The sequence below is a fragment of the Ovis canadensis genome, chromosome 7 (assembly GCF_042477335.2).
Source record: "Ovis canadensis isolate MfBH-ARS-UI-01 breed Bighorn chromosome 7, ARS-UI_OviCan_v2, whole genome shotgun sequence".
Lineage (NCBI taxonomy): Eukaryota > Metazoa > Chordata > Mammalia > Artiodactyla > Bovidae > Ovis > Ovis canadensis.
This window is the reverse complement of record NC_091251.1, coordinates 82,316,370-82,330,353: the sequence shown is the minus strand read 5'-3', so window position 1 is coordinate 82,330,353 and position 13,984 is coordinate 82,316,370. Positions and strand designations below refer to the sequence as shown.

The window sequence follows — 13,984 nt, the reverse complement described above, 5'->3', positions numbered from 1 at the left end:
CTCCAACACTACAATTCAAAAGCATCAATTCTTCGGCACTCAGCTTTCTTTATGGTCCAACGCTCACATTCATACATGACTACTGGAAAAACCATAGCTTTGACTATATATGGACAGAGTTCTGACAATACTTGGTCCACTGGAGAAGGGAATGGCAAACCACTTCCCCATCTTACCTTCTCAAGGCAAAAATGCTGACGTGTTTTGCCATTCCCTTCTCTAGTAGACCACGTTTTGTCAGAACTCTCCACCATGACCTGTCTGTCTTGGGTGGCCCTACACAGCAGGGCTCATCGTTTCACTGAGTTAGACAATGCTGTGATCCAAGTCTACATATAGGCTAAGCCCATATCACAAAAGAAGCTTTAAATATCCTTTAGGATAAAGGTGTGTGTGTACACACATCGATTTAAATTTAATAGCTTTTTCTTTAGTGTTCTATGTGTGTGGTAGGGAATAAGACCTGTCATTATTACCATTCCTTTTGTAATTGAGTTTGTTTTTATCTAACTGAAAAGCAGGGGTGCCATATATGAGGGAAGTGTATCTAGAAGACTCTCTGAAATGAACAGATTTAAATTGGTCTGTTGCTCACAAAATTAGGCTACTTGTTGAATAAAGTGAATGTTGTTAGCAATTTAGGGAAATGTTCCCATGTGTCTTCTTACACATTCTGTTATTTATGCTTTGTTCTAAACTTTAAAGTTACTTCCTTTAATTTTTCAAATATTTATTAAGTACCGACTATGTGCCAGGACCTGTTCTAGATTTTGGGCTACATTAGTGAACAAAATAGTCAAAGATTCCTGCCCTCCTGGAATATACCTAGCAAAGGAGGGGGGACAATCATTAAATAAGTAATGAATAAATAAGTTAATTATATGATTTATTAGGAGGAGACAAGTGTTAAGGAAAAATAAAGAGAAAAGTAGGGAGGGACAGGGTTGCTAGGGTGTGTAGGGGAGTTGCAACCTGAGACAGAGTGGTCAAATTTGCCTTCCTTAAGAAGGTGACATTTGAGTGAAGACTCGGCAGTGAAGGGTTTAGATACATAGGTATCTAGAGAATTCCAAGGAAAGAAAGCTGCTCTTGCAATGCTATTGAGGCAGGAGAGTGCTGGAAGCGAATAGGCTCTGTGCTTTTCCATTTCCCTTAGACTAACCATGCTCATACAACCAAGAAGATAGCTTGGAAAAGAAAATTGCTAAGTGTATTTGTAATAGAACTGATTCAAAATTACTTAAAAAAGAAAAACTTCACAAACGTTTAAGGAAGTACAAAGGGGACTAGGGGCGCTTTTCTGACTTCTAGACTGCTTGGGTTTGAACCCTGGCTCTGCCACTTCCTGCCTTTGTGGTCTTTGGTGTGTCATTCAGCCCTTCTGTTCCTCAGTTTCCTCATCTGTAAAATGAGGCTAATTATAGTACCTATCCTCTAGGATTGCTTTGATGACTAAAGGAGTCAATATTAATGAAAGCTTGGCACTATGTCTGACACATAGCAAGCAGTCAAGCATTAGCTAGTAATATTACTGTTACTACTAATAGTTACCGTTACTACTTTCATGAGTTGGTGCCCTAATCTGTAATGTTCTTTAAATGTGTCTTAAGGGCTGAGTGCCAAAGAATTGATGCTTTTGAACTGTGGTGTTGGAGAAGACTCTTGAGAGTCCCTTGGACTGCAAGGAGATCCAACCAGTCCATTCTGAAGGAGATCAGCCCTGGGATTTCTTTGGAAGGAATGATGCTGAAGCTGAAACTCTAGTACTTTGGCCACCTCATGTGAAGCATTGACTCATTGGAAAAGACTCTGATGCTGGGAGGGATTGGGGGCAGGAGAAGAAGGGGATGACAGAGGATGAGATGGCTGGATGGCATCACTGACTTGATGGATGTGAGTCTGAGTGAACTCCGGAAGTTGGTGATGGACAGGGAGGCCTGGCGTGCTGCGATTCATGGGGTCGCAAAGAGTCGGACACAGCTGAGCAACTGAACTGAACTGAAGGGTTGAATGTGTGTGTATGTGTGATCTCTGGAGAGTGTGGAGCTTAATTTAGAACATTAAAGAATCAGGTAAAATCCTACTTAGGAGCAAGTGACAAGGTCTCAGTAAATGTTAGTTTCTTCCCTTCTGACAGTATTTTACAGCATAGAAAAATAATAAAGGTTTTCTTTCTTCTCCTTGCTATTAATGAATATTTTGGCTGGTTTATAAATAAAATGAAGGCCAGGTGAAAAAATTCTGTAGACTCAACCTTGGAAACTTGCTTTGCCCTTGGCACCACCAGTCATACCAAGAAATTCTCAGTGGGTCATTTTTTAATATACTGGAAGGCAAATAACCTCAGTTATTGGTGGGTAACTGAGGAGAAAAACAAAATGAGGGGAAAACCAGAGAAGAAGCAAAGCACTCTTTAAGGTGATACCACTTTGGGAAGAGGCCACCAGAAAACTAGGGGTTTCTTTCTCTGAGTACCTTTAACAAGAGAAGAGATGGCATCAGTCCAGGTAGAGCAGGAGTCCCTAAATGAAAGGACTGGACCAGAGAGTTCGTGAGCCTTCTCCAAGCTCACTGAGCAGCCCTTCTCCCCAGTGGACTATCCTATTGTTGTATTTACAAACCTGAATTAACTTATATTTCCACATCTGTTTAAAGGTTCACTGTACTCTTGCCTGGAAAATCCCATGGACGGAGGAGCCTGGTAGGCTGCAGTCCATGGGGTCACTGAGGGTCGGACATGACTGAGTGACTTCAGTTTCACTTTTCACTTTCATGCATTGGAGAAGGAAATGGCAACCCACTCCAGTGTTCTTGTCTGGAGAATCCCAGGGACAGGGGAGCCTGGTGGGCTGCCACCTATGGGGTTGCACAGAGTTGAACACGACTGAAGTGACTTAGCAGCAGCAGCAGTGCCTTAGATACAAAGAAGTGTTCTGTTGACTAATACCAAGTAAGAACCAATCACTGCATATTAAAGTAGTAGATTTTGAGAATCAACTTTCTAGTTATCTGGGGTCTGTCTGCAACTTCTCTGGATGTGGCAGCTCACGCAGTCTGCTGCCAGAAACATACCGGTGCTGGGGGCTATGCTGGAGACAAGGAAAAACAACATGAGAGTGGTCTTAGGGAACTCTGAGGTCTTGAGGAGAAAGGATGCTGTGCCTGCACAGGCCCGGGGTGGGTGGTGGGTTAGACAGGTGGAGAAATGAAGCCAGGCTCCCCCTCACTCTCTACTGCTGTTTTGATTTATAGGTGCATCGGATGTCTCCAGGGCCATGGATCATACCTTTTCAACAGTGGCAAAGGATGGGGAAGGAGTGTGTTATACGTCTCTGATTTCTGACATCTATTACCCACCTCGGGAGGATGCTACATATTTCACTGGAATTCTTCAGAAAGAAAACGGCCACATCACTGCTTCAGAGAGCCCTGAGGAGTTGCGTCCCCCTGGATCCTCCTTACCAGATGTGCCTGGGATGGAGCCTCGTGGCTTATTTAGTTCTGATTCTGGAATAGAAATGACTCCGGCAGAGTCCGCTGAAGTGAACAAGATCTTAGCAGACCCCCTGGACCAGATGAAAGCAGAAGCCTATAAATACATTGACATAACTAGGCCAGAGGAGGTGAAATATCAGGAGCAATGTCACCCCAAGTTGGAAGAGAAAGACTTGGACTTTAAGAATAAGGACACTGAGATCTCACTAAGGTCTGAAGAGACCTGTGAGGCTGAGAAACCAATTCCTGTGGAGGGGAAAATCCTCAAGGACCATTTATTTGAAGAATCAACCTTTGCGCCATATGTAGACAATATCTCTGAAGAACAGCGCAGTGCCCCTCTGATTGCAGCCCCTGTCAAGATCACGCTGACTGAGATCGAGCCTTCTATTGAAACCGCTACCCCAGAGAAGACCCCCGAGAAGCAAGATATCTGCCTGAAACCGAGTCCTGACACCGTCCCCACGGTCACCGTCTCAGAGCCTGAAGATGATAGCCCAGGATCCGTCACTCCTCCATCTTCTGGAACAGGTGAGTGGAAATCTGAACTTTAAGGACTGAAGATTTGCATTCAAAATACTTCCATCTCAATTTAACTGATTTAATTAACGTGTAACTTTTTCAGTCGTGTGCCCATTGTACAATGGTTGACATCTGGGGGTTTTAAAAAAGTCCTATCAGATTTGCTTTGTAAAATATTTCTTTCTTTCTTTGAGGGGAGAAGTAAAAATGACACACTGGCGACATTAAAACTCTCCTGCAGTTCTGCTGTTCAGGGTAGAGAGGGAGGTGCTGCCAGGCTCTAGGGTAGCTCTTTTCCCTACTCCCTGGGCATCTTAGCTGCTCTCTTCAGACCAATTGGACCACCTTGGACAGGGCATTTTGCATCCTTGGCTCCAGCTCCAAGTCTGCACAATGAAGGGTGATAGGGTGCACCTTAGGGTCTGGGGGGGATGGGCAGTGAGAGGAAACCTAAACAAAGGGTACTCCTCCCTTCCCCCTTCAATCTCAACACTGTCCTTTTCATCTTTTCAGTTGATTGAAGTTCTGCTTCCGACTTCATTTTTTAATCCAACAATTCTATCTGGTTAGAAGTTTTAATAGTTCAGAATTCACTAGGCTGTGATCGTTTTCAGCTTGAACCTTCTACTCTGACTCAAGGCAGAGTGTTGTTAGACCACATCAGTACATCTTCTCAAGCACCAAGGGGACCTCTCAGACCTGAGTGAAAGTCCAGAGTGGTAGCCAGAGTTTCCCCACCCCATCTCATGCCACCCCTTCGCAGGAGGTGGGAGCAGGGCCTTTACGTCTCTTCTGCTCTCGAATGTTCGGGGGCATTAGGATGAAGACAGCGAGAGATCTTGAATCTCCCCCTACCTCAGTTGGCTGGGATTCTGACCCTACCCCACAGTAATTTACAAACCTCTTTTATTTACCAAAAGTAACCTTCAGAACCTCAGGTAAAAGAGCTTGTACTGAATTCTTAAAACAGATCTAAACCCTTCTGATTAAAGAGTGATTGCTCTAAATCCTGATGAAGCAGTCAGTCCAAGTGTTAGAACAGAGCGGGTATTTAGCGGAGGTCCCTCCTGTCTTGTTTCCCTAAAGCTTTTGGAATCCATTCCTCCCTTCCCCTGACCTTACCTCAGACTCATTCAACTGTAAACTCTTAAAAGCTTCACTGCACCCAGTTCCTGATTTTCAAATTCATTCATTTGCTTAACACACACTTTCTACACACTTTCTTTTAGTCAGGCACTTGAATAAGCACGGGTGATGTTGGAGTTGAAAAGCAAACAAAAATCAGTCTCTGCCTTCCAGTGGGACAGATGACCAGGGAAATAGTCACATTCCAGTGTGACCTATCCCAGCTGAAAACAGGAGGTAGGGACACAACTGAGTCTCAAAGCCTCCTCATGATCCTTCTGGCCACGCAGGTAAAACCCTTCTATTAATATTATCCCGTGACGTAAAGATACTGACACTCTGAAGATAACTACACTATCAGCTGTGTTTCAGAGCTCTGGGGTTGTCTGGTGATGAGTACAGAAGAACTTTAGCCAGTCTTTGGGAAGGGTGAAGTGCCCCTGCTCCTTCAGGTCTATTTACATGGCCACATGCCTTATGTGAAAATTACAGTTTACAAAGCTGGTGAGAAAGACTTGATGTGTGCATGTGTGCATGCGAAGTCGCTTAAGTCGTGTCCAACTCTGTGCTGTAGCCCACCAAGCTCCTCTGTCCATGGGATTCTCCAGGCAAGAATACTGGAGTGAGTTGCCATGCCCTCCTCCAGGGAATCTTCCCAACCCAGGGACTGAACCAGTGTCTCTTACATCCCCTGCAATGGCAGGTGGATTCATCACTACTGAACCACCTAGGAAGTCCAAAGACTTGATATAGGGTTCATTAATTATGAGGGATTTTTTTTCTTTGGTTGTCATGACTCAGGTTCTGGAGCATCTTGAAGAGAAGACAAAATCAGATATGGCTCTCATGATCTTGGGGTTTTATGATCTATTGGTGCCCATTTGACAGCATGGGATAGGACAGTGGTTTTCTCTGCAGTTACTCCAAGTAAACATTCTAAGTAAGGTTTATTCCAGAAAGAGAAAGTCCCTTGTCCCATTACACAATTGTCTCTGATGGTCAGCTCCCCTCTCCACACATCCACTACACCATAACCCCCGAGTCATAAGATGACACATAAGAATAAAATTAACAAAAGAGATAGGAGGAGTCCACTTGTCTTTGAGGCTTTTCTTATTCTTTTTATCCCAAAGTGAAAATGAAAGTCTCTCAGTCATGTCTGACTCTTTGCAACTCCCTGGACTATACAGTCCGTGGAATTCTCCAGGCCAGAATACTGGAGTGGGTAGCCTTTGACTTCTCCAGGGGATCTTCCCACCCATGGATTGAACCCAGGTCTCCCGCATTGCAAGCGGATTCTTTACCAGCTGAGCCAAGAGGTTACCTTAACCCCCTTCTCATTTTGTGAGCCCCTGGTACTATGAGACCCTATGCCCATAGACACTGGAGGATTTGGGCTTCATTTCATCTCTTGGGTCTCGATTCTCTCTGCCATTTCCAGTGCTAACTGGTAAGACAAACACCAAGAATTACATATAACCCTACATAGAAACTGAGGAAAAGGCAATCATCCTAAACAAAAGGAATTTAGTTTATCACTGTTTAATAAATATGGAAATTGTCAACTAACTCTGGGGAATAATTCTAATTATGTGAATCATGAATCAGGAGAAGTTATAATTTAGAAAAGTTTTAGCTACAGACCCTAAATCTTAATCAAGGAGTCTAATATACTTTCTTCAATCCAATACATTATTCCATTGTGCAGTTTTCTCCAATGTACTTAATTATTTTCATCATATTAAATAACATACCCGGAGGTATGGAGGTAAAAATTCTTACAACTCAAATATTGGAAGTGTCTTCTAAGTAAAGATCAGTCATGAATACAAGCGAAATGTTTTAGGAAAATACAGTAAGTGCCCTGAGGCACCAGAACATTGATCTGTAGCATGCTATTTCTGACACACATACCTAGAAGTATATTATGGTGGTCATGGATGTTCTCTGAGGTGTTATCTTAAGAAAAGATAATCAACAATCAAGAGGCTGTGATAAAACCACCCATGTCCCTTAAGAAGAAATAGCAATACAAAGTAAATCAATTCAAACTCTTTGAAAACTACTGTTGCTGTTTATTTCCTTGCATCGATGAGGTCTGTGATTCTCCTACCCACTTTGCAAATTTATTCTTTTATTCAGAATGCTTATTGAGTGACTTCTATATGTCAGACATTTGCTAGACACCAGACACATTGCAGTAAACAAGGTGAATAAAGTCCCTGCCCTCGTGGAGCTTACTGCTAGTGAGAGACGTCAGTAAAAGGAAGCACATAAATAAACAGTGTAATTTCATGGAGTGTGAACACTAAACAGTGATAGAATGTTGGGTGTGAGAAGGTCAAGGATGGCGTCTGTGACCTGAGATCTGTAATCTATGATCTGAAATCTGAATGAGAAGAAGACCACAGTTCAAAGAAAAGGATTAACAGGGACCCAAGGTTTAGAGGTCAACTAATGCACAGGCCTCAAGGCTCAATAGAGCCTTGGGAACTGAAAGATGATACAAAGGAGCAAGGGAGAAGTATGAGACATAACAGAATTGGAGAAGTAGACAGGGCCTAGAGCATTCAAGGCTTCACATGCAAGAGCAAAAAACTTGAATTTTGTTCCAAATGCATTGGGAAACCATTGGATAATTTTAATCTGGGAAAGAATGCCATTCATTCATTGTTTCACTTAACAAACATGTAATGACCATTTACTCCATGTCAAGTATTGTTTCATCGCTGCTGTGGATATAGTGGTGAAACATAAGATTCCTCCATGTATGGAGTTTGCATTTTAATTGACAAGACTTACATACAAATAGGGCTTCCCTGGTGGCTCAGAGGTTAAAGCGTCTGCTTGCAATGCGGAAGACCTGGGTTCATACAAATAAATAAATGGTATACTATCAGGTTGTTATAATGGTTATGAAGAATGATAAAGCAAGGTAGAGTGTAAGAGAGTGATGGGGGCAGTCATGAGGAAATGCTTTTCCTTGCCAGTGGTTTTCGGCAGAGACCTGAGTGGGGTGAAGGAACAAGCCTTGTAGACACAAGGAAGAGGTGCCAGGCTGAGCTGGCAGCCAGTGCAGAGGCCCAGAGAACGTTCTGAGTGCTCTAGGAGCAGCTGGAAAGTCAGTGTGGCCGCAGTGGGGAGAAGGAAGGGAAGAGTGGCAGGATCAGATTTGTGTTTCTAAAAGATCCTTCTGGATGACAAGTGGAGAATGAGCTGGGAACAAAGGGGAGGGCTGAATGTCACCACTGCTCACGGTTGGACACTGGCATCTGTGACTTGATAGACTGGCCCATATTCACCTTCCTTTTTTTTTCCGTCTAAATTAAAGCATCATAATTAGTAGCAGCAGCAAACATAATCTTCCCATGCTGGATGGTTCTAACTTTCACAGTTTCTATATTCTATTTGATCATCAATGACTCTCTAGCTTTGCTGTGTCAGTCTTGTGCTGTGCTAATTTGTGTCCGGCCCACATTCACTTTCCTTTTTTCCTTCTGAATGAAAGACGGTAAAGTGTCTTGCTTACAATGCGGGAGACCTGGGTTCGATCCATGGGTCGGGAAGATCCTCTGGAGAAGGAAATGGCAACCCACTCCAGTACTCTTGCCTGGAAAATCCCATGGACAGAGGAGCATGGTGGGCTAAGGTCTACGGGGTCGCAAAGAGTCGGACACGACTGAGCGACTTCACTTTAAATTAGCAGCAGCAGCAAACATACCTTCCCATGCTAGGTGGTTCTAACCTTCAGTTTCTATATTCTGTTTAATTATCAATGACTCTCTAGCTTTGCTGTGTCAGTCTTGTGCTGTGCTAAGTTGTGTCTGACTTTTTCCAATCCAATGGGCTGTAGCCCACCAGGCTCCTCTGTCCATGGGATTCTCCAGGCAAGAATACTGGAGTGGGTTGCCATGGCCTCCTCTAGGGAATTTCCCTGACCCAGGGATCGAACCCACATCTCTTAAATCTCTGTGTGTAGCAGGCAGTTCTTTACTACTAGTGCCACCTGGGAAGCCCAGTGTCAGTCTTGACATAAACCCATAAGTTTTTAACAAGGGTAGGAAAACCTCTGTTTTGTTCTAAAATTTCCCCTGATTTCTCCTAGCACTTTGTTAAACTTTTAGTTCACTTTTAGAATGGAGGGTAATGTCTACAATATCTACTCAGTCCCATTTCACTCATAAGAAAGATGATTTTTTTTGAAAGTAGTATTTACTTGCCCAACATGAAACTTACCAGACCTTTTCCTCCCACACGCCACTGGTAACATCCATGTGTGTTAGTGGCTCAGTTGTGTCCAAATCTTTGCGACCCCATGGGCTGTAGCCCTGCCAGGCTCATCTGTTCATGGAATTCTCCAGGTAAGAATCCTGGAGTGGGTAGCCATTCCCCTCTCCAGGGAATCTTCCTGACCCGGGGATCAAAACCGGGTCTCCTGCATTGCAGGCAATTCTTTACTGTCTGAGCCATTAGGGAAGCCCCTACCATTGTTACCTTTGAGTAAATAAACCACATCCTCAAGCCTTATTTTCTGAATGCTCTAACATAGTGGTTTTCAGCTGGAGATAGGGTTGCCAGATAAAAACATCAATATTTCCTAGAACATCAAACAGTCCTAGTTAACTAAGTATCCTGTATCTTTACTTGCTAAATCTGTCAACCCTAACTGGATGTGATCTTTAGAATCACCTTTGGAGTTACAAAACGCTGATGCCTGGGCCCCATCAAGACTTAACTTCTACCAAGTCGAAGTTTCTGAGGGCAGTTTTGAGCCACACACCACTCAGAATCAGTGAGGAGAAGGAAGGGAAGAGCGGCGGGATCAGATTTATGTTTACACAACTCAGAAACAGTTTCACCACTGTTCTGAGACTTCCCCAGCCGTCCAGTAGTTAAAAATCTGCCTTCCAATTCAGGGGATGTGTGTTCAATCCCTAGTCTGGGAACTAAGATCCCACATGCCGTGAGGCTACTAAGCCCATACACTCTACTACTGAGCCTGGATGCTGCAACTAAGACCCGATGCGGTCAAATAAATTAATCAATTAAAAAAACATAAACAAAGCAAGACCAAAGGACCAAAAGTCACCCTTAGAAAAAAAAGAACCATTGTTTTAATGATTTGAGGTCATTCTCACATGAGCTCTGTTTGTTGAGTACATCCTGTGTGCCAGGCACTGTACCTGGTACTGGGGATATGATATGGGTTGTTTCACTTTTTTGACTGTTACAGATAATGCTGTTATGAACACAGTGTATAAGTTTTTGTGTGGACATAGGTTTTCAATTCTCTACTTATGAGTGGAATTTCTGATTTAAATGGAAACTCTAAATAGTTGAGAAACTGCCAGACTAGTTTCCAAAGCAACTGGATCATTTCACATTCACACCAGCAGTGGCTGAGTGTTCCGGTTTCTCCAGATCCTTTTCAACACTTAGCTTCTCTCTGACTTTTTGATTCTAGGAATCCTAGTGGGTACGAAGTAGTAACTCATTGGTTTAGATTTTACTTCTCTGGTGAATTATGATGTTGAGCATATTTCCGTATGTTTTTCTGTCATGTGTAAATACTCCTTGGAGAAATGTCTATTCAAATTATTTGCCTATTTTTAACTGGGTTGTCTTTTTATAATTGAATTGTAATAATTTTTAATAGATTCTAGATATAAGTCCCTTATAAGGTATATGATTTGTAACCCATTCTATGGATTGTCTTTCTACTTTCTTGATGTTTTCCTCTAAAGCACAAAAATGTCTAATATTGATGAATTCCAATTTGTATATTTTTATTTTGTTGCTTGTGTTTTTGATGTCATGTCTAATAATCCACTATCTAATCGAAGGTCATGAAGATTCACTTCTATGTTTTCTTCTAAAGTTTCTGATTTTAGTTCTTACATTTAGACTGAATCCATGTAGAGTTAACTTTTAATATGACATGAGGTAGGGGTTCAGCTTCATTCTTTTGCATGTGGTTATCTAGCTCATTTATCCTCTTCTCATTTTCTGAAATATAATTTGTCCTATCTTAGACCCCCACCCACTTTTTGAACAGATGTGGCCTGATATAGTGAGAGATGCATGAAACATAAAGACCTGAGTTCAAATTTAAGCCAAGTCATTTCTAACCATGTGGCTGTATCATTCAGGGCCCTACAGGAAACAAAAGTGACACACTCAAAAGTTGTAACTGAAGAGGGTTAAAAGAAATGGCTATTTACGAATGTAAAGACATTTAAAGACAGTTAAAAAAAAACAACAAAAAATGGTAAAGCACCCAAGGACTGGCAACATTAAGGATCTGTTAGTACCTTGGACCCAAAGCAGGAAGGGGAAGGAACAGCATTCCCAAAGCCTGGAGCTTCAGAAACAGCAAGAGGTATAAATACCCCAACATCTGCCTCCTTCCACCTCTTCTGTGATTGCTATTGGCTGAAAACAACCAGAAATCAGGGAGGAAGGAATTCCAAGTAATACCTTCTATGTAGGTCAGCCTCTCAGAACAGAGAACAGGGCAAAAAAAGATGGGAATAAGTCCAAGGAGGCAAAGATAGAAAAACCAGTACAGTGATCTTGGACAAGTCACTTTACCTATTGCCACTAGACTCTAAGCCCCATGTATGAAGTGCCTGTAACCCAGAAAATGCTCAACAAGTGGAGCTGTGATGCTGCTGCTAGTGATAGTGCTCTGGAGGTACAGGCTGTTCCTTCATTCACACTGGCCTCTACTTCCTATCTTCTTCCTCCTTCTTCTACCCTATCATTGCAAATTAATGTAACTTTTACACTTTTATGCTGTTTGAAATCACATGTGCACAACTTACTAAGGAACTAACTTCTATAAAAATAGAGTTAAGGATCATGCAGTACATCTTTTTACACATAAACTGTGCTTGAGATAATGAGGTTCTTGTTTTAAGTTATTGAAAAAAACCCAACAACATAAATCATATAACTTCTCTACTCAAAATCCTCCAATGGCTTCTCATTTCACTCAGAATAAAAGCCTGATGAGATCCTACATGATGACCCCACTTCCCTGAATGCATTTTACCTCTTTTCCTATTTACCTGTTTTCCTACCCCCTTACTCACTTTGCCCCAGACATGACTGCCTCCTTTTGATACCTAGATCATTGCAGGTCCCACCTCCAGACCTTTGTACTGTCTGTTCCCTCTGCTTGGCATGCTTTTCCTCTGGGTATCTTCATGAATCACTTGCTCACCTTCTCAAGTGTTGAATATAGATAACCTTCTCAGTGAAACCTATCTTGACTACCCTATTTAAAATGACAAACTCATCCCCGTCCTGTCACAGTCCTCCTGATCCCTTTACTCTACTTTTTTTCCATAGCACTTAACATCTTCTAACACACCATGTACTTTTTTACTACATGCATTATTTGTGTATTGTATTCTTCTCCCACTACAATATAAGCAGAGATTTTGATTCCTGTTTCATTCACTAATACATCCTAAGCGCCTTTAAGGGAGCCTAACACATAGAAGGCTGTCAGTAAATAATAGATGAATGAATGATACATGGATAAAGACTAAAATCATTTTAGCTTTTAGAGAATCAGACAAAGCTAAACTCTTTTATCCACTGGGGTTCACCCATAGTCCTAAAGTGACAAATTACTTAGCCATTGATAGCCTACCCTTTACCCTCCCAGTGACCTCAAAGCTTTGGAGAAATGACAAGTAGTTCTTGCTTACAAAAGGGCCAGAAATCGCTGTCTAGGATATTCTGACATAAGGCCCTGTTGTATTGGCAAGGGGAAAACGAAGCTCTTGAAAACTGTTGTTATGGCCATCCCAAGTAATTTCAGCTAAGAGAGAAATATCAGTAAGATTGCCCATGAGGTTTGGGAGCCATCTGAATATACATCAGACAGAAGGCAGGCACTTACCCAAAAGATGTGACTATTGGGTTTTGTTCTCAAGAGGAGGTGAAGAGATGAAAAAAGAATGACAGCGGACTCTACCATTAGAAGCCCTATGGGATTGTGCAGTATGGTGGTCTGCACAGCCTGCTTAGTGGAACTGGCAAAAAATTATTCCTTATATTGCTCCACTTTGTTACACTTTTCACTAAAACAGAATAAATGTGTTGATTCTTATGGAAAATGTGAAGGTCGGAAAGCATGTTGTACATAAGGATCCAAATTAGCTTTCTTTGTCTTACTGAAGCAGGGAACATGGACAGGAGTTCATGGACAAGGAGCTATTACAGATTTGTTGACACTGGTGGGCCAAATTAGAGAGTTATATATATCAGATTGGGGCATCCCAGGTGGTGCTAGTGGCAAAGAACAGGCCTACCAACTGCAGGAGACATAAGAGATGTGGGCTTGATCCCTGGGTCGGGAAGATCCCCGAAGGAGGGCCTGGCAACCCTCTGCAGTATTCTTGCCTGGAGAATCCCATGGACAGAGGAGCCTGGCAGGTAGGTGACAGTCCATAGGGTCACAAAGACTGGACACGACTGAAGCGACTTAGCACACAAGCATACATTGGATTATCTGGTGAAATCTGTGATACTGGAAAACTTCCCTGAGAGGCGGATTAGAAATTAAAACCATGACTTCTAGAATCTGTCCCATATTGAAACAGAAAAATCAGCCAGGTTCTACTGCTAAGAAATTGCTGCGTTATTTTTAAAAATAGCTAAATTAAGATATAGGTATATGAAACACTGATTAATTGGGCCATAACAGTAATTAGCCTTTTAGTTCAGGTGGCCTTTCTAGCATAGCCCTGGAAACAGACTATTTTGGGGGCTAATAAGATATGTGTTTTTTAAGCAAGGAGAAAATATCTCCCTTAATGGAGTTTTGTTT

General features: G+C 42.2%; 1 protein-coding gene across 1 annotated transcript in view; it reads left to right on the top strand.

Annotated features, from left to right (window-relative positions):
• Positions 1-13,984, top strand: part of RTN1 (reticulon 1) — a 246,860-nt gene that overhangs the window by 119,049 nt on the left and 113,827 nt on the right. The window contains exon 2 of the mRNA XM_069596728.1: positions 3,253-4,026. Coding sequence (XP_069452829.1) covers positions 3,253-4,026 — 774 coding nt within the window. The remainder of the gene's footprint in view (positions 1-3,252; positions 4,027-13,984) is intronic.